Raw genomic sequence first — 20,304 nt, 5'->3', positions numbered from 1 at the left:
GAGATGCCCTATTTTCGGCCGTTCACCCGGCCGACCGGCTCCCATAGAAGTCTATGGGGCCGGGTAATACACGGCCATCACCGGAATGTGTCCCGAGTGACGGCCGTGTCTACCGTCGCTTGCTCTCTCCTCACATCGCAGAGTGCATGTGAGGAGGAGGGGTTTATGCCATTCGACCCGGGTGTACAGCAGGTGGAATGAAGCACTGCGCTGGCTCCCTTCCCCTGCTTGTTTTAAAAACGCCCTGGCCCGGCGACACCTCCCATGGCCGATGGCGCCACTAGCAGCTGCTGCGGCTGCTACTGCTGTAGCGACGCCACTATAGCAGAGCAGGGAGGTATCTCCCTGCTCTGCTATGTGCTTGCCCCACTTTAGCTCCCTGAAGGAGCGGAATCCCCGTGTGTTTGGGGATTCCACTCCTGGACAGAGCGCTTGATGTCTCTGTCCATATCTGGACAGTGACATCAGGGGAAACTCCTGAAGCGGAATCCCCGAACACTTTGTGACCGGGGATTTCACACCAGGCGAAGCCAGTAACGTTCAGTGTCCATAAATGTGGACACAGACGACAGGGGCTTTTCCGGAAGTGGAATCACCGGCCACATGGGGATTCCCCTTCAGGAGTTGCCCCTGATGTCACTGTCCAGATATGTCCTGCCCGGAATGGATGCAAAATGGATGCAAACCGGCCGGAAAAAACGGCCGATTTTATCGGCCGACACTCGGACTCGGTCGGGACCCTGTCGTGTGAATAAGGGCTAAGTTGCAAAGGGTAATGCTGGGAATTGTTTGGTAAATGTTCATTTCATAGCCCCTTTGCTCTGTTACTTCAATATCCCATATTGAATACGAAGGCATCCGAGTTAGGCCTTATTCACATGACAGGGTCCGAGTGTCGGCCGCTTTTGGACCGTTTTCCCCGGCCATTTTGCATCCTTTACGATTCCGTTCCGGGCCGTGTTGCCGTTTTTAATGGCCGATTTTGACCCGTTTTGCATCCGTTTTTTTTTCCCTGTCCATTTTAATAATCGGATGAATTTCATTTGTAACATTTTTTTTTCTTCGTACCTCTGTTCTGTCGTGAGAACAGAAGAACGTAAAAACTGAAAAGCCGGATACATTACATTATGGACACTAATGGCGCCAGACGGAACCCATATACTTTAATGGTTGCCATTGGTTTTCCGTAACGGTGTCCAGTGTTTTACCGGAAGAAATAGCGCAGCATGCTGCACTATTTCTTTTGTCATTTTTCATTGGTTCTGCAACGGAGGCACCTAATGGAGCCTCTGACCCAGATGTGAACAGAGCCTAAGCAGAATAGATAGTATATGGTTCTATTTCAATCTGCCTCTCCCCTGCTGAGTGCATGCTTGATCACATTATTATAGCTGGTCTGTTATTATTTCAAGGTGGATCGGGTTTTTCTCTGCAAATTGCAAAAAGTTGTAAGAAACCTAAACCGTGACACTGTCTACCGCCCTCCAAAAGTCACTCTGGCCTTTTTGCAGAATATCTTCATAAATCAAATTAACCCCCAAGCACAATAACTCAAAATATTTAGTACTGTACCATTTTGCATAAATGCAATGATAAATAAAGTACATATAAAAAGTATGTATATCTTTTAATGAAGTTTTAAAATTCTGGTCAAACCTTGTCTAAATACAGTGCACCTCATCAGAGGCGTATCTTAAAGCAGAGTCCAATGTAAAAAAAATATACGGGGACCCCCAACTATCATGTGCTATTTATAATACTGGTGTCTTGATATGTGGCACAGCGTCCTTTTGGCCCCTTGGCCACCAGGGCCTGGGTGTGACTGTTAGGCTGGATTCACACGAGGTCATTACAGGTCCATGATTACAGTACGGGACAGTTGTCCTGCAGCGAGGCAGGGACTCCTAGCATCGTACATACCTATGATGCTAGGAGCCCGGCTCCCTGCACTGTGTTCGGTCCGGGACTTGCGACCGAAATACGTCCGTCAATACGTAATGACCTCGTGTGAATCCAGCCTTACACCCCTGTATCTTATGGGAAGATGTCTCATGGTCTGTTAAGAACAATGCTGAACATTTTTTTATTCCTAAAAAATGTGTCTGGATCAAACCTAATTTGTTGTCGTGGCAGCATCGCACTTTGGGGTTGCTTCCTTTTGTCAGCTGGGACAGGAGATCTAATCACGATAGAGGTAGGCTGTGTTCACATGCGGCGGTCAATTTGTGTTTTTCGCCGCAATTATCAAAAAATCGCAGCAAAAACACATTGATCGTGACATGAAACCACAGCCTTGAAGTTGGTAAAAAAAAAATCCTTGAAAAGACTTCCCGCTGTATTAAAACAAAAAAAAACTTACAATAGATTTAAAAAAATCAATTGGATAATTTAAAGTGTACCTATACTTTCAAAAACCGTTTGACATGTCCTTGTGAAGTTTTGATTGGTGGGGTCCGAGCACTGATCGCTAAAAATGAAGCGGCAGAAGCGCTCAGGTGAGTGCTGTGCCGCTTCGTTTCTGCTTTCCTCAGATAGCCGAGCCAGCAGTGTATGGACTCATAGATTTTCTATTGAGCCCGTACACCACTTGTTCAGCTTTCTGAGGAGAACAGAGCTGAGCAGAAACAAAGCGGCACAGCACTCACCTGAGCGCTTCTACCGCTTCGTTTTTATGATCGGTGGGATTGTCACTGCTCGTACTCTCACCGATCCAAACTTCTGACATGTCATTATGAACTATGACATGTCAAAAGTTTTTTGAAAGTATAGGTACACATGATTAACCTATATAAATATATGAATGGCACATACAAAAAATATGGTGAAATCCTGTTCCATGTAAAACCCCCTCAAAAAACAAGGGGGCACTCCCTCCATCTGGAGAAAAAAAGGTTCAACCTGCAGAGGCGACAAGCCTTCTTTACTGTCAGAACTGTGAATCTATGGAATAGCCGACATCAGGAGCTAGTCACAGCAGGGACAGTAGATGGCTTTAAAAAAGGCTTAGATAATTTCCTAGAACAAAAAAATATTAGCTCCTATGTGTAGAAATTTTTCCCTTCCCTTTCCTTGGTTGAACTTGATGGACATTTCTTTTTTCAACCGTACTAACTATGCAACTGGCCCTTAATGTGACCCATAACCTGTACAATTCCATTGAAAAACAAACTGAAATCATTTTAGAGGGGAAAAATAAAATAACAAATCTACGTGGTTGCATAAGTGTGATAAGTTTAAAAACCTCTTATAATTGGGGATGTGGTTGTGTTCGGAATTAGCCAATCACAATTAAACTCAAGTTAAATAGTAGTCAGTACACAGCTGCCATTATTTAAAGTGATTCTGAGTAACCCCAAATAAAGTTCAGCTGTTCTATTAGGATTTTCCTGGGATTTTCTTGCATGTGACCGCAAAAGCCATGGTCCGTAAAGAGCTTACAACACATCAAAGGGATCTGATTGTTGAAAGGCATCAGTCAGGAGAAGGGTACCAAAGAATTTCCAAGGCATTAGATATACCATGGAACACAGTGAAGACGGTCATCAAGAAGTGGATTACATTTGGCACAACAGTGACCTTAACAAGAACTGGACGTCTCTCAAAACTTGATGAAAAGACAAGACGAAAATTGGTCCAGGAGGCTACCAAGAGGCCTAGAGCAACATTAAAGGAGCTGCAGGACTTTCTGGCAGGTATTGGTTGTGTAGTTCATGTGACAACAATCTCCCATATTCTTCATATGTCTGGGCTGTGGGTTAGGGTGGCAAAACGGAAGACTTTTCTAACAAAGAAAAACATCCAAGCCCGGCTATGTTTTGCAAAGACCTACATAAAGTCTGCCAAAATCTGGTGGGAAAACGTGTTATGGTCTGATGAGACCAAGGTTGAACTTTTTGTCATAATTCCAAAATGTATGTTTGGCGCAAAGCCAACACTGCACATCACCAAAAGAACACCATACCCACAGTGAAGCATGGTGGAGGCAGCATTATGCTTTGGGGCTGTTGCTCTACAGCTGGAACTGGGGCTTTAGTCAAGGTGGAGAGAATAATGAACAGTTCCAAATATCAGTCAATATTGGCACAAAACCTGCAGGTCTCTGCTAAAAAGCTGAAGATGAAGTGGAATTTCAATTTTCAGCACACAATGACCCAAAGCGCATACCACCAAATCAACAGAGAATGGCTCCACCAGAAGAAGATCAAAGTTTCGGAATGGCCCCGCCAGAGCCCAGACCTGAATCCCATTGAAAATCTGTGGGGTGACCTGAGGAGAGATTTGGAGATCTGACAGATTTGGAGCTTTTGCAAGGAAGAGTGGGCAATTGACAAGTCAAGATGTGCCATGCTGATAGACTTCTACTCAAAAAGACTGAATGCTGTCAAAGGGTAATTCAACAAAGTATTAGTTTAAGGGTGTGCATATTTATGCAACCACATTATTTTTGTTCTTTATTTTTATTTATCCACCCTATAAGATTTCAGTTTGTTTTTCAATACAATTGTACAGATTATAGATGACATTAAAGGTGGAAAAAGTTCTGAAATTATTCATCTTGGCATGACTTTGCAACATGACAAAAATCTGGCATTTTAACAGGGGTGTGTAGACTTTTTATATCCACTGTACATGTCTGTACAGCCAGCCCAAAGACTTCACAAAAGACAACGTTACACAATATGTTGTCCTCTATTTTGTGAGTTCAACATGTAAAATACAGAACCCCTTTAACTTGAGAGTATGCTCACACGCAGGGATTTCAGGTGTATTTCGTGGCATAAACGCCTCAAAATAAGTCTACAAACATCTACCCATTGAATTCAATGGAAAAAACAGCGTTTAGTTCGGACGGGGCATTTTTTTTACGACGCTGTTTTAAAAAAATAACAAAACAGTGTGTAAAAAGAAGCCCCCTAAAACGAAGGCGCATATCACTTCTTGAGAAGTTTTTGGAGCTGTTTTTCATTGTGTCGATGGAAAAACCGCTCCAAAAAATCCTCAGATGTTTTTGGCCACAAAAAAAACAGCTGGAAATCAGAGGCTGTTTTCCGTTGAAAACAGCTCCATCATTTTCAGCCATTCTTGATTTTGCGTGTGAACATACCCTAAGACTTTGGTTTTAGTTATTAAAGGCTATGTGCACCTTAGAAAGGGATTTTTTTTTTTAAATAAAAGTGACAATCAGTGTGTTTGTTGGGTGAAACTTAGAATTCGCTTTTATTAAAAATTTGTTTTACTTTGAGATACAGCTGCAGTGTATTTGCTATATAGAGCAGCTGGAACCTCGTCAGTCCCGCGGATCTGACGGGTTCAGTGTCAGCGGGTCATCACCTGTAATCTATCACATCTAAGTTATGAACTTTGATGGTAGATCCTGCGTGTTATAGACACGCAGGACACGCTTTCGCTTAACCCGTCAGTCCCGCAGACCGCTGTATCTCAAAAAGTAAAACTAATTTTTAATAAGAAAACAATTATAAAGTTGCGCCAATCACACTGATTGACCTTTTTATGAAAAAAAATCCCTTTCAAATGTTTACATAGTCTTTAAGCTCTCCTTTACAGTCACTATAATACAAACTAATAGCAAATGTTTACTAAGTGAGCCATTTCGGTGAAATCTGATGAGATGAGCCACGAAATGGAAAAAATTAACTAGAAGGAAAGCTGGAAGTCTTTTGTGCTCCAAAAATAAGATGGTGTTTCCAGTTTAAATTGTTTTTTCAACAATACTGTCTGATAGGTGCATCGGTGACTGCAAACTTCTCAAACTGCTCTGCTTTGACCTGACCCAAATTTCATAATAATGCAAACCTTGAGAGGATACTACAATTACAAACATGACATAAGATTTGTTATGTAAAAGGTGTTAGCAATGTATGACATTCTTAAAAGATAAATTCATCATAAAAATATCATTGACTCAGAATATGTAATTGGTGGGAGCTCGGACTGCTGCCAATGCCCTAATTAAAGCGGCTGCGGCGCTCTATAAGGGCACAGTCACATGAACAGCACAATGCATCTGAATGGGTTTTCTCTAAACCCTATTCACATATAGCACTAAAAAAAAAATGCATGTGGATAAAAAGTGGTTTTCCAGGACTTTGAAATTGATTACCTATCCTTAGGTCATCAATATCGGATCAGTGATAGTCTGACTTTCGACACCCCCACAGCTCAGCTGATTGAAGGGGCTGCGATGCTCCAGCGAGCACTGCGGCCCCTTCATTTTTTACACCGCTTTGTACATTTGGTGTCCTATTCAAGAATGATACTGAGCTGCAGTACTAGACACAGCCACTACTGAATTAAGGGGCTGTGCCTGGTAAACAATAAAACGGCTGCAGCGCTTGCCGCTGTGTCTCTTCCCCTTCAATCAACTGATCGGCGGAGTTGCTGGGAGTCGGATCCCCACCGATCTGATATTGCTGTCATTACAAAGTTCCAGAAAACTCTCTTAGGCCTTATTCACACAAGCGTATTTAACGTCCGTGATACACGCGTGATACTCTCGTCGGACCTATGTAACTCAATGGGGCCGTTCAGACATTCCGTGTTTTTCACGCAGCGTGTGTCCGCTGTGTAAAACTCACGACATGTCCTATAGTTGAGCGTTTTTCGCGCATCACGCACCACGCACCCATTGAAGTCACAAAACGCACACGTTCGTGTGAATAAGGCCTTAAGGAAATTTTGTGGAAATTCATATTCGCACCATGCCCTATCTGTTTTTAGACATAGATGTCCAGTTGTTACCCATTATCCTAAGTAAATTAGAACTATATTGATCTGAATAATACATGCAGGTTTCCTCCAGATTTTCAATGTTTTAGCTGTAGAAAAAAATCTGCATTGTGTGAATGTATAATTAAGCGTCTGAACTTCATCGGACAGAATGGCTTTAAAATTTCCAGAAAAAAAATCTTGCATTACTGTCAGGCTACTACCATATTTGTGTTTAATATCAATGCAAACCATTGCAATGGATCATGACGAAATCGCTTGTCATGGGTCTGCCAGATTTCCTTTAGGTTACTGGAAACCTGAAGAGAAAGCATAAATGCAAGTGTGAACATAACCTTGAAGACAACAAAGCAGTAACATGGATTTATGAACCATCTAATTTTCTGTAACGTTCTTCTGTTGTAGGTATTGTGAAAGATAAGGAGAGAAAACTGGACGACGAAATGGCTGGGCCTCGTCCTTCTCATTGCGCATTCCTTGGATCACTTCTATGGGAACGCACTTTGCCATACAATGAAATAGAATATGTTGATCTGGATGAGTTCTTACTGGAAAATGGCCTACCCTCAAGCCCACCTCGCCAGCCTTTTTCACCAGCTAATTTGACTCCACCACCATCTAACCAGTCAGTAGTTGACCTCAGTCGACCAGCATCCTGCGCCTCCACTTCCTCTACTTGTTCCTCTCCAGTGCAAAGCATGATGGGTAGTGAATATGAACATCCAAATGGCAAAGCAGGTACTACTGATTTGAACTATTCAGTTGCATTTAATTAAATAATATACAAAAGGTGACTGGTAACAAAATGCGTTCTCTATATCATTGATCACACCGCTACAGCATGTTTAAGTGGTAGTGCCCCAACTAGATAGGTTGATTTTAAGAGGTTTAGTATATATGTACTATTTGTAGTTGCACCCTTAAACAGACAATGGATATCATATACATTTTTGGAAATATGCAGCTGCCTCATGATAACAGCTGATCATGGGTTGGGGGCATTTGATGGGGTGGCTTGCTTTATGGAAAGGGTTGTCCAGGTGACCCCTTCAAAAGTGTTACCTGGCAATATATAAATACGGTTTAGGAAGCATATTTCTTAATATAATCTATAATATTCAGCCCTTAAGCGCTTATCTTGGGTATAGTTGCTGTGTGGGTGGAGGATTGTCTTGTCCATGTCTATGAGATATGTAATAGATCTCAGTATATGAGGAAATGTGATGACTGCAGAACTAGTGCTCTGGTATTTGTTCCCAGAGAACTTTTTATTTATTTATTTTTTTACCATGCTTTATGCAAATAGGAAATAAAAAATATCTAATAATGTTCCTTAAAATTATTAAAACAGATTAGTGTTTTTTTTTTTGTGTCTGTTGTTCCACGACTTTATTTTACTCCCCACGCATTCTGCATCTCCTCAGTCAGGTTATACGGACCGTGTGAGTGAAGGATAAGATAAACGATAAAAATGGCATGGATCTTGATTGATTGTTAAAAATCAACATTTACAGAAGGCACTGAGATGTGTCTCGGGAAGTCATACTAGCTCTCTACTTTACCCGTGACCCATGATTTCCCATTGAAAAGTTTACTGTAACCTTCAGGGAGGTCACTGTGAATAGCAGGGTTTCCTCTTGGCTATTACTGCAGGTTGGTCAGACCTGCTGTCATGTGATGTTTTAGCTATAAATTGGGTTTTACACGAATTTAAAAATTACAGAAAAGAACAAAATGTATTTTAAGGGGGCGTTCACATGGGTTTTTTGAAAAGTTTTTTTACGGGGAAACCGCGACAAAAAACGGCCAAAAATGCCTCCCATTGATTTCAATGGGAGGCAGAGGCGTTATTTTCCCGCAAGCGGAAAAACCGTCTCACGGGAAAAAGAAGGAACGAGCCCTATCTTCGGGCGTTTATGCCTCTGACCTCCCATTGACATCAATGGGAGGCAGAGAAAGCGTATTTCGCTGTGTATTTGCCCACGGCGCTCAATGGCCGCGGGTGAAAAACGCAGCAAAAATCGGTGTGCAGCTAGGGCAAAATCTGCCTCAAAATTCCAAGCGGAATTTTGAGGCACATTTTCCGTCTGCAAAAAAACTCTGTGTGAACCCAGCCTAACCAGACATATAACTGCGATGGGATAGAAGTGAAACAGTTACCAATAATTGTATCCAGTTGCAGTGCGTGTTCCTGTTCCCCTGGCAAGTACATGGAGAGGGGAGGCCAAGGCTCTCTCTTATTTTGATCTTAAAAGGAGGACACCCGCCCCAACCACAAACATCTAACTGGTTTGCCATGTTGTGCCAGCCAGAAATGTACCGGGAGAAAATCTTAAAACTTGAACAAGAATATGAACAAGAGCCATATTGTAATGGACAAAGCAGAAAGACTTCCCGCTATATTAATATCTCATAACATAAGATTTACTACGGTTCGGGCCATAGAAAGGTGTTTAATCAACATTATTGAATTTTTGCTTTTGTTTTTAGTTTATTCTTCTAAATAACAAATTCAGATCAATATATTTGAAACCCAGTCTGATCCAAATAGATAGAACATGTGTATATATTCGGCTTGTATCCTTTGGCTTATCTTAACAAATTGGCTGTTCATTTAAGTGTGTTATTGTACTAACTCAGAAAATAGTTTCCCTCGTCTCCTCCCTAAACACGTGTTCAAAACGTGAAAGAAGAAATGAGCAGATCCTACTGTCTGCAAGAGTGCACAGTCCACGTGCCGTCTCAGCACTCACTCTTATGATGCAACTCTTGAGTTCTAGCCTACATTTATAGTCAGAGCGGCAGGGTGGAGCAGATGGCAGGAGGCTTACAGCTGTGTGTGTGTGTGACGTGTGTGTGTGTGTGTGTGTGGCTTGTGTGTGGCTTGTGTGTGGCTTGTGTGTGACTGACTTCTGTGTGTGTGTGAGTGACTTGTGTGTGTGTGACTTGTGTGTGTGTGACCTGTGTGTGTGTGTGTGTGTGTGTGTGTGTGACCTGTGTGTGTGTGTGTGTGTGTGTGTGTGTGTGTGTGTGACTTGTGTGTATGTATACTTTTGTTTTCTCTCACAGTGAATCTATGTGGAACATTAAGTTAATGTGCCCATGATTGCTTCCATGCATGTATCTACCTGCCAGCCTGAGGTGCAGTGTATTCTTTGTGCTTCCCTCTTAATAGCCAAGAAAATACTTCTGCAGAGGTGATGTCGGGTGACTTGGCAAGAGTAATGCTCAGTAGTTTATAACGCAAAATATAAGAGTGCTTCTGGTTATGGGTAAGACTGGCATTATGTCTGCTTGGATAAAATCAGATTTTTTCAGCTTTCCAATCACTTATGAACATAACATACTGACTCAATTATTTGCATAAATATAAATGGTAACATTTCCATTTGAATATAAACTTTCTTGAGGGGGCATTATGAGCAATTTATACTATATGCACCTATGTAAAGGAATAGCTCTGTGATGCAGCCCTATGATGTGGCTGGCAGTTTGACTAGTACATCATTCTGGGGATTTATTTTTATAGACTATCCAAGTGATTATTGTCCTTTTCCCAGTTTTTAACTACCCTGTCACTGTTTTAGTGGTTTTCATTCCTTGCCCTTGGTAATTCAGAAGTGCCTATAAAATGCCCAAATCAAATCCCCGATACCACTCCTAATGGGAAGTTAGACAAATGCAATAAACCAGGTAGCCGATGTACCCAGAACTAAATTGAATCTGGAACATGCCTTCTGGCTCTTAAAGTGTACAAAATGTAGTCCATCGCTATCCAAACTTTTCCCAAATGAGCCTCTTATTTCCTGCCGACCAGTTTTCAATTTATACTTTACCCAATGAAAAAACATCTAGCCACTAATGACCTTAGAAAACATACAATCCCTGGTCTCCCAGAAGTTTATATTCTAGTCCCCTGTAAGTAATTGTGGAAGAGTCTTTTCCTGGTGACGCAGAACAATAGAGTTCAGTCCATGGCAAGAGACATGGTAGCCCAGCAGTTTCATTTTTAACCTCTGATGAACCCGTGGGCGAGAATTCAGTCCCTAATAATCTATCATAAATGCCTGATGATCCAGTGGGATAGCATATCTTTCCAGGTAGGCAAGTGTCAGATTTCTGGTAACTCAGTGGGCAAGTTCTAGATATAGTGCCCAAATATAAAGTGCCAGTGCCCACATAGTGCCACAGTTCCTATAGTAGATAGTGTCACAGAGCCCATATAGTGTCACAGTGCCCATGTAGATAGCGCCACAGTGTCCCCTTTAGATAGTGCCCACCCTGTATATGGACAGTGACGTCAGGAGAGCGGAATCCCCTGCCAGAGCGGGCCGCGGATTCCACTCATAAACGGAGCCCCTGACGTCTCTATCCATATATGGACAGTGACGTCAGGAGAGCAGAATCCCCTGTCAGAAAGGGCCGTGGATTCCGCTCCAGGAGTAACACATTGACATCACTGTCCATATATGGATAGTGATGCCGGGGGCCTCTCCAGGAGCGGAATCCCCTGCCAGAGCGGGGTCTGGCCGCTGGGGATTCCGCTGCTACAGGCAGCTACAGTGGCGCTATCTACGGGGGATGGGGAGGTTTGCTATCTTCGGGAGGGAATTGCTATCTACATGAAGGGGTGCTATCTACAAGACAGGAGTTCCCAGCCAGAGATCTCGCGATGCTCTGGCCAGGGAGTCTATTGTTGAAGGCCTTGACTTCACAGTCCTTATACGGACTGTAATGTCAAGGGCTTCCCTGGGCTCAGCGCTCAAAGTAGCGCTGTGCGTAAGGAGTGCTCGGCCTAGATCAGTTTTTACCGGCCGTTACAAGGATTGTTTCATGTAAAACAGCCAGTAAAAACGGATTCATTACTGCATTGCCATCCATGGTACCGTTGTGTCGTAACTCATTATTCCCACACCTTCTTGAACTGGAGGATTTTACCTATTGGATATCACATAATGTTACAGTGTTGAGTGATGTATATGTGGGTGATACTCTTAGATCTTTTACTCAGTTGCAAGAAGCCTTTAATTTGCCTCGCACATAGCTTTATTGATATCTGCAGTTACGCCACGCACTTTCCAAACAATTCATGCCCTACTTCAGAATACCCTTTTAATTGGCTTTTTTACCTCTCCGGGTCCACGTGGTGTTATTTCAGCCTTGTATACCCACCTCCTTGGAACTAAACTCGAATCCACACAACTGGCAGTGGAAGACAAATGGAAATCACAAATGTCTGGTCTATCTACATATAACTGGAAGGAAGCCTTAGAATCTCTGATACATGTTTCACCGTCAGTAAATAATTGTGTGACAGTTTATATTTCGTTCACCAACGTTACCTATCCCCAGTCCGTATACACAAAATGGGACGACTTTCTCACGATAGATGTTACCATTGTGACAAACCTCATGCTGACTTTTGGCACACGGTGTAGGAGTGTTCCTACATTCGCTCCTTCTGGTCTGAAGTATCCTCTTCATTGTCCGGTATCCTTATGATCCCAGTACCACATACTCCTCTGGTGTGCCTATTGGGTATCCTAGATGAATCATCATGGCCGTACCATATGCGAATTTTCCTACAAGAATCGCTATTTTTGGCCAGAACCGCAATAGCAAACAGATGGATGGGAGATCAATCTCCTTCAGTCCATCAATAGAGAAAACTAGTTAATACTGCAATATCGTTCGAGAAGGTGGTGTATAAAAACCGAGGCAGTTCCAGGAAGTTCACAAAAATCTGGGCTGCGTGGTGCGAATCGCCAATAACACTTCTTTCCCCTGAATATTTGAGAGCTGGACTCTCTTCTAGTTAACTACATAGGTTGAGGCCACGGTTTGAATGTACATAAATTGTAAAGTAATTTGTACTGCTTAATTACTACTGAATTGCTTAATACATTCTTATGCTTCAGGTTGGAATTGTATCTACTTCTTACTGTGAACACTTAGGCCTCATTCACACGACAGGGTCCGAGTGTTGGCTGGGAAAATCGTCCGTTTTTGGCCGATTTTCCCGGCCGGTTTGCATCCGTTCCGATTCCGTTCCGGGCCGTGTTGCCGTTTTTACCGGCCGATTTGGACCCGATTTGCATCCGGTTTTTTCCCTGACCGTTTTTTAATCGGATGAATTTTTTGCACTTTACTTATTTTATTATTATTATGGTCTGTCCCTCAAAGGTCAAAAAAGACCTTTTTGGAACTTTTAATATTTTTTTTCTTTCTTTTACACCAGGCTTTTCCCCTGTAACTGGGGCTGCACAGCAGCCCCAGTTACAGGGGAAATCAGCCCTCTCATAGTGACGATTGTCACTAATAGGGCTGTGCTAGACCTAGTTAGACCTATCAGCAGCCTGTCACTAACGGCACCCGGCGATCATGTGACCAGCTGCTGCTGTCTCTATTCATATACACAGCGTTCATTGAGCGCTGTGTAAAAAGAGATCGGAGAAGACAGAAGCAGCGAAAGCTGCTTCTATCCTCTCCTCAGGGTCCCCGGCAGTCACTGACAGCCGGAGACCCGACATTCAGCTGGCAGATCGCGCGGGCAGCAAGTTAAAACCCGAGCCGTAAAAAGTCTATGGCTCGGGTTTTAAGGACCCTGACCGCTGGCGGTAAAAATACAGCCAGCGGTCGGGAACCGTAACAAGCAGGGGAAGGGAGCCAGCGCAGCGCTCCCTTCCACCTGCTGTACACCCCGGCCCTGCCACACAGTATCTCCAGCGTAGCCATTCGTCCGAATGGCATCAACTCCTCCTCCTCACATGAACTCTGCGCTGTGAGGAGGAGGAGAGAGTGCGCGAGCGACGGTAGACCCGGCCATCACTCGGGACACATTCCGGTGATGGCCGTGTATTACCCGGCCCCATAGACTTCTATGGGAGCCGGGCGGCCGGGTACCCGGCCAAAAATAGGGCATGTCCCATTTTTTGACGGACGGTTTTCCCGGCCCGTCAAAAAATTGGCCGTGTAAATGGCCCCATTAGGGGTCTGTTATTCCTAATGCAGCCGGGTGCCGGCCGATTTATGAATGGCCGGCACCCGGCCGGGAAACCCTGTCGTGTGAATCCCGCCTTACACTGTTTGCTATTATTGTCACATGTGCAGAGATGTTTTAAATGTTTGTTGCAATACTCTATATTGTACCAAATGTTTTCAATATAACGAGATAAAAAAAAACAAAAAACTGATCCATTGACTTCTATAGGAGCCGTCTGGCTGTGAAAATAGCCAAAAATAGGACATGCCTATTTTTTAAAAAGCCAATATTCACTGGCGGTTAAAAAAAAAACGGCCGTGTGACAGCCGTTAAAAAAACTTCCATCACGCGCCTGTTTTTCATTGTCGTGTGAATGTAGCCTTATATTTTGTAAAGTTGTATTCATTGTAAAATTAAAATGCATTTGGGTGTATTTTTTTTTTCTTCATATTTTTATTGTTCTTAATTTAACATTACTTACTTTCTTATTTTTTTTAATCCCATATGTGGATTTTTCATTAAAATTTTTATTCTTTAACTTTTAATGTATTGGCATATGTCTATATGCCTGTACATTAGCCTGTGTACCGATAGTACACAGGCAGTTGTTAAGGCATACCTAAGTATGCGCCTGTGTGATCACCATGATGCCTATGCTCGTCACCATGCAGCAACTTCCAGCCGCTCATTATGAGCATAGACATCGTGGCGGAAACAGGTTAAAGTGAGGCCAAAATCATCATAGGTAAGGAGGATCTGTATGATTAATTAGGTCCTCGGAGGATAAATCAGCCAGTTACTGCAAAGTCTTTGCAAGCGATTACATAAAATCTAAATTATTCTGGACATTCATTCTTGGCAACATAAATATAAAAGGTTTCTCAGCTAACGGAAACATGCAGTGTACTGTATGATAGAATACACAGGTCACACAAGGGGCATTGCTAGGTTGACAAAAAGCAGACATTTTTCCTTTTACACGGGCCAATTATCAAGCAAACGATCGTTCATAGAACGCTCCTTGCCTATAATTGCCCTGTGTAAACAGGGCAGCGATCAGCAGATGAACGAGCAAACAATCGTTCATCCGCTGATCGTATCGTAAACAGGGAGACGCGCTCAGGGCCGCCATCAGGGAGGTATTAGGGGTACTGGTGTGAGGGGCCCGGCCAAACCTAATTGAAAGGGGGGCCCGGCAACTGCCGCGACTTGCCATTGGTAGAAAAAAACGGGCCCCTGCAATGGGGCCCGTTTTTTTCACCACAGAATGTCGTGAGCTGCGGGCCCCCCTCTCGTCATGGGGGCCGTCGAATCGCCCGCCCACGCGACCGATCGCGCGCACAAGGAAACTCCCGCGCGTGCGCACTCGCGAGCACGCACCCACGAAAGCCCGCACTCGAGACCGCCCGCGCACGCACCCGCGATCGCCAGCGCGCGCACCCGCGATCGCGCGCAGCCGCGGACACACACATGGACACAACTTACTTGGAGCCTGGCTGGCCTGGAGGTGAAGGACTGGACGTCTGGACCGAAGACATCGCCTGACGAGGACTGGAGTGGGAGCAGCAGCTCTTCAGACACAGTGAGTAAAGTGTCTGAAAGTGCTGATTATGTATGGCCCTGTTCACACAGAGTATTTTGCAGGCAGAAAAAAATCTGCCTAAAAATTTCTTACAGAATTTTGAGGCAGATTTTGACCTGCCCACACTATCTTGCCGCGTTTTTTGGCTGTGTTTTTTGCTCGCGGCGATTGAGGACAGCAGACAAAAAAACGCAGCGAAAAATGCATTTTCTGCCTCCCATTGATTTCGATGGCAGGTCAGAGGCGGAACCGCGGCAAGAAAGGACGTGCTGCTTTTTCTTTTTTCCGCGACTGGCTCCCATTGATTTCAGATTAAATCAATGGGAGGCGGTTTTGGTGCTGATTCTGACGCAGTGTCAGAGTCAATATCAAGGCCCAAAAACTCTGTGAACTGGGCCTTATTGTTAGGGCTTATTCAGACGAACGTGTAATACATCCGTGCAACACGCGTGATTTTCACGCGCCTCGCACGGACCTATGTTACTCTATGGGGCCGTGCAGACTGTCCGTGAGTTTCATGCAGCGTGTGTCCGCTGCGTAAAACTCACGACATGTCCAATATTTGTGCATTGTTCGCGCATCACGCACCTATTGAAGTCGATGGGTGCGTGAAAATCCCGCCCAGCACTTCCGCAGCAGTATAAACTATGAATGAAAACAGAAATGCACCACGTGCTACAAACATACAAATAGAGTGTCATAGAGTGTCATAATGATGGCGGCTGCGCGAAAATCACGCAGCCGCGCATCATACCCTGCTACCACACGGAGCGGTTATGGACCTTTTGCATGCACAAAACGCCACGTTTTTTGCGCGCACAAAAAGCACACGCTTGTGTAAATCCAGCCTTAGGGTAGGAATACACTAGGCGTGAACACTGCAGATTTTATGCAACACATTTTATTGTGGAAAATCCGCAGCGTATTACAGTCGCAGCAGAGTGGGTGAGATTTGAACAAATCTCATCCACACGCTGCAAAAAAAATGGACCTGCAGTGTGGCTTTTTAAGCCGCAGCAGGTCAATTTATTCGGCAGAATCGCCGCTCCTCTGTTGCGGAAATGCTGCGGTTCTGCCGCAAAAATCACAAATGAGAAAAAAAAAGGTACTTTTTTAAATTGATAAAAAAGTTTAGACTTACCCCGACCGTAGTCCTGGTGACGCGATCCTCTATTCTTAGCGCAGCCCGGCCTCCTGTCATGACGTTTAATCCCATGTGACTGCTGCAGCGGTCACATGGTCTACAGCGTCATCCCAGGAGGCGGGGCTACGTTCAGAAGAGAGAGAGACGCGTCATCTAAACTACGGCCGGGGCAAGTCTAAACTTTTTTTTCCCTGCAGGATTCCCGCAGTGGACATGCCTCACGAAACCTGCGCCACTATTTGGTGCGGCTTTGCTGTCGGAATTCCCTGCGGCTATCGGGGCGGATAAGCTGTGTAGTTTTACTCAGCATATCCGCCTAGTGTGTCCCTTATGGTGTCGCTTCTGGAGCTGCTGCCGGTCTCTAAATAGGCAGTTGGTCCAGTAGAATTTGGAATTCTTTTTTTTTGTGAACCAGCTTAAAAAAATACAAAACTTTTGTGTTAGGGCCTGTTCACATCACCGTTCGCTTCCGCTCCGGGGTTCCGTCTGAGGTTTCTGTCGGGTGAACCCCGCAACGGAAAGTGAAAGTGACAGCACAGCTTCCGTTTCAGTCACCATTGATCGAAATGGTGACGGAAACATCGCTAATGGTTTCCGTTCGTCACCATTCCGGCTGGTTTTCGGACGGAATCAATAGCGCAGTCGACTGCGCTAATGGTGACGGAAACGGAAGCTGTGCTGTCACTTTCACTTTCCGTTGCGGGGTTCACCCGACGGAAACCTCAGACGGAACCCCGGAACATAGTTTATGCTGCTGCGGAAGTGCTGGGCGTGATTTTCACGCACCCATTGACTTCAATGGGTGCGTGATGCGCGAACAATGCACAAATATCGGACATGTCGTGAGTTTTACGCAGTGGACTCACACTGCACGTGTCTGCACGGCACCATAGAGTAACATAGGATGTATTACACGTTCGTCTGAATAAGCCCTAACAATAAGGCCCAGTTCACAGAGTTTTTGGGCCTTGATATTGACTCGGACACTGCGTCAGAATCAGCACCAAACAACTTCCAAAACCGCCTCCCATTGATTTAATCTGAAATCAATGGGAGCCAGTCGCGGAAAAAAGAAAAAGCAGCACGTCCTTTCTTGCCGCGGTTCCGCCTCTGACCTCCCATCGAAATCAATGGGAGGCAGAAAATGCATTTTTCGCTGCGTTTTTTGTCTGCTGTCCTCAATCGCCGCAGGCAAAAAACGCGGCAAGATAGTGTGGGCAGGTCAAAATCTGCCTCAAAATTCGGTGCGCGGTTCCAGGCGGTCACTGGTGCGCATGCGCGGGAGTTTGCGGGTGCGATCGGTCGCACGGGCGGCGGTGTTTGACGGCCCCCATGCTACCCAGGGCCGCCATCAGGGGGGGTATTAGGGGTACTGATGTGAGAGGCCCGGCCAAACCTAATTGAAAGAGGGGCCCGCAGCTCATGACATTCTTTTGGTGAAAAAAACGGGCCCCATTGCAGGGGCCTGTTTTTTTTCTACCAAAGGCAAGTTGCGGCAGTTTGCCAGGCCCCCCTTTCAATTAGGTTTGGCCGGGCCTCTCACATCAGTACCCCTAATACCCCCCCTGATGTCGGCCCTGTGTACCATGATATAGTGCTGGACGGAGTACCGTTAACAGGCGGTGCCACGGTAGGGGGGCCCAGAAAATTTAGCTGTAGGGGGCCCTGAAATTCCTGATGGACGCGCTGCCGACATGTTACAAATGTATGTGGACGAGCGTTCGGAGTAACGAGTGTTCATCCCCATACTTTCTCCTTGTGAAAGGAGCAAACTAGCGTTGATCAACGATACAGTGTGGCACCAGATAGTTTTAATGGAGCAATTCACTTTAGCGGGTGAATCGGGTCTGTTTTCATGAACCCGACTTTCTGACCTGTGGAAAAATAGGACATGTCATATCTTTCTACGGATCACCGTCTGGACCCGACCGGTCCACACGGTCATGTGCATGAGGCATTAGGCCTTATTCATACAAGGGTGTTTTTCATCTGTGTGCTATTTTTGTTTTAAAGAGAACCTTTCACCTCCCCATACATGTGCAGCATGTAATGGGCAGGGCTGCACAAACCCTGGGGCACTTTAAAAAAAAATTCTACCCTCCTCCGTTATTTAAATATCGGTGCCGTTATATTTGGCGCCCAATATTTAAATAACCCCCTGAACTGTCAATGGGGCATGTACTGTAAAGGGGGCGTGTTAATCTGGCTGTGACACCGTCCAATCAGATACGGACAGTGTTACAGCAAGAGCGAGGATAGAGGAGAGAGTGTGCGCAAGCGCGTGAGCGCGCACACTCTCTTCAGCTTTCAAGATCAGTCTTCTGCGGAAGTGGCAATGGGGCGTGTCACTGCTACGGACAGTGTAAGAGCTGTGGAGAGGAGATCTCTCAAAAGAGCTGAAGAGATGAGAGCGCACATGCTCGCTCTCCTCTCTCCAGCTCTTGCACTGTCCGTAGCAGAAACACGCCCCCTTGCCAGTTCAGCAGACAAAGTACAAGACTGATCTCTCGCAAGAACAGAAGAAGAATGTGAATTCTTCTGTTCCGTGGCGGCGGGAGTATCGTCGGCAGCGTTGTCGGAGCTGTGCGCGCTTGCGGGCGCGCGCGCTTTCACGCTTCAGCTTAGAGAGATCACACATCACAAGCCGCTGTTACACTGTCCGTAGCTGATTGGACTGTGTCACAGCGATAAGTAACACGCCCCCATGCCGTTTACACGCCCTATTGACAGTTCAGGGGGTTATTTACATATCGGGTGCCAAATATAATGGAGGAGGATAGAAAAATGATTTAAAGTGAGACAGTGTTTGTGAAGCCCTGCCTATTATATGCTGCACTCAGCTGCACATGTATGGACAGGTGAAAGGTTCTCTTTAAAGAGGCTCTGTCACCAGATTATCAAATCCCTATCTCCTATTGAATGTGATGGGCACTGCAATGTAGATAACAGCAAAGTTGTGTTGTTTTTTTTAAAAACGATAATTTTTGCCCAAGTTATGAGCAATTTTATATTTATGCAAATGAGCTTTTCAATGGACAACTGGGCGTGTTTACTCATTTTACCTACTGGGCGTGTATTGTGTTTTTACCAACTGGGCGTGTATCGTGTTTTTACCAACTGGGCGTTGTGAATAGAAGTGTATGACGCTGACTAATCAGCATCATACACTTCTCATCGTTCCCACCCAGCTTCTTTCACTGCAGACACACAGCGTGATGTCACCCACAGGTCCTTCAACCTTGGCGTCGGACAGAGATGATACATAGTCTCCAGGCATCCAAAAGGTTAATATGCTCGTCTCTAGGGAGTTTACTATGCTTACCTGCACACGGTGATGCTGCTGCAGATTCAACTTTACTCTCTCGGACGGCTGGAGCCCATGTATCTTCTCTGTCCGACGCCAAGGTTGAAGGACCTGTGGGTGACGTCACGCTGTGTGTCTGCAGTGAAAGAAGCTGGGTGGGAACGATGAGAAGTGTATGATGCTGATTAGTCAGCGTCATACACTTCTATTCACAACGCCCAGTTGGTAAAAACACAATACACGCCCAGTTGGTAAAACCAGAAAACACGCCCAGTTGTCCATTAAAAATTTAATTTGCATAAATCAAAAATTGCTCATAACTTGGGCAAAAATGATTGTTTTAAAAAAAAAAACAAAAAAAAAAAACTTTGCTGTTATCTACATTGCAGCGCCCATCACATTCAATAGGAGATAGGGATTTGATAATCTGGTGACAGAGCCTCTTTAAGTAAATGCACATTTTGCACAAATTGAACACTCATATTGTTCTGTGACGGTGATCTGTGGGGATATTCAGCAAGCTGTTTTAGTTGCTAAATAATAAT

At 44.7% G+C, this 20,304-nt stretch overlaps 1 protein-coding gene across 1 annotated transcript in view; it reads left to right on the top strand.

The window, feature by feature from the left end:
• DBP (D-box binding PAR bZIP transcription factor) overlaps positions 1 to 20,304 on the top strand; it is a 66,502-nt gene that overhangs the window by 12,259 nt on the left and 33,939 nt on the right. The window contains exon 2 of the mRNA XM_075839993.1: positions 7,153 to 7,485. Within this exon, the coding sequence (XP_075696108.1) occupies positions 7,153 to 7,485 (333 nt within the window). The remainder of the gene's footprint in view (positions 1 to 7,152; positions 7,486 to 20,304) is intronic.

This window comes from Rhinoderma darwinii, chromosome 10 (genome assembly GCF_050947455.1).
Source record: "Rhinoderma darwinii isolate aRhiDar2 chromosome 10, aRhiDar2.hap1, whole genome shotgun sequence".
Lineage (NCBI taxonomy): Eukaryota > Metazoa > Chordata > Amphibia > Anura > Rhinodermatidae > Rhinoderma > Rhinoderma darwinii.
The sequence above is the reverse complement of the archived record's forward strand: the minus strand, read 5'-3'. Positions and strand labels throughout refer to the sequence as shown.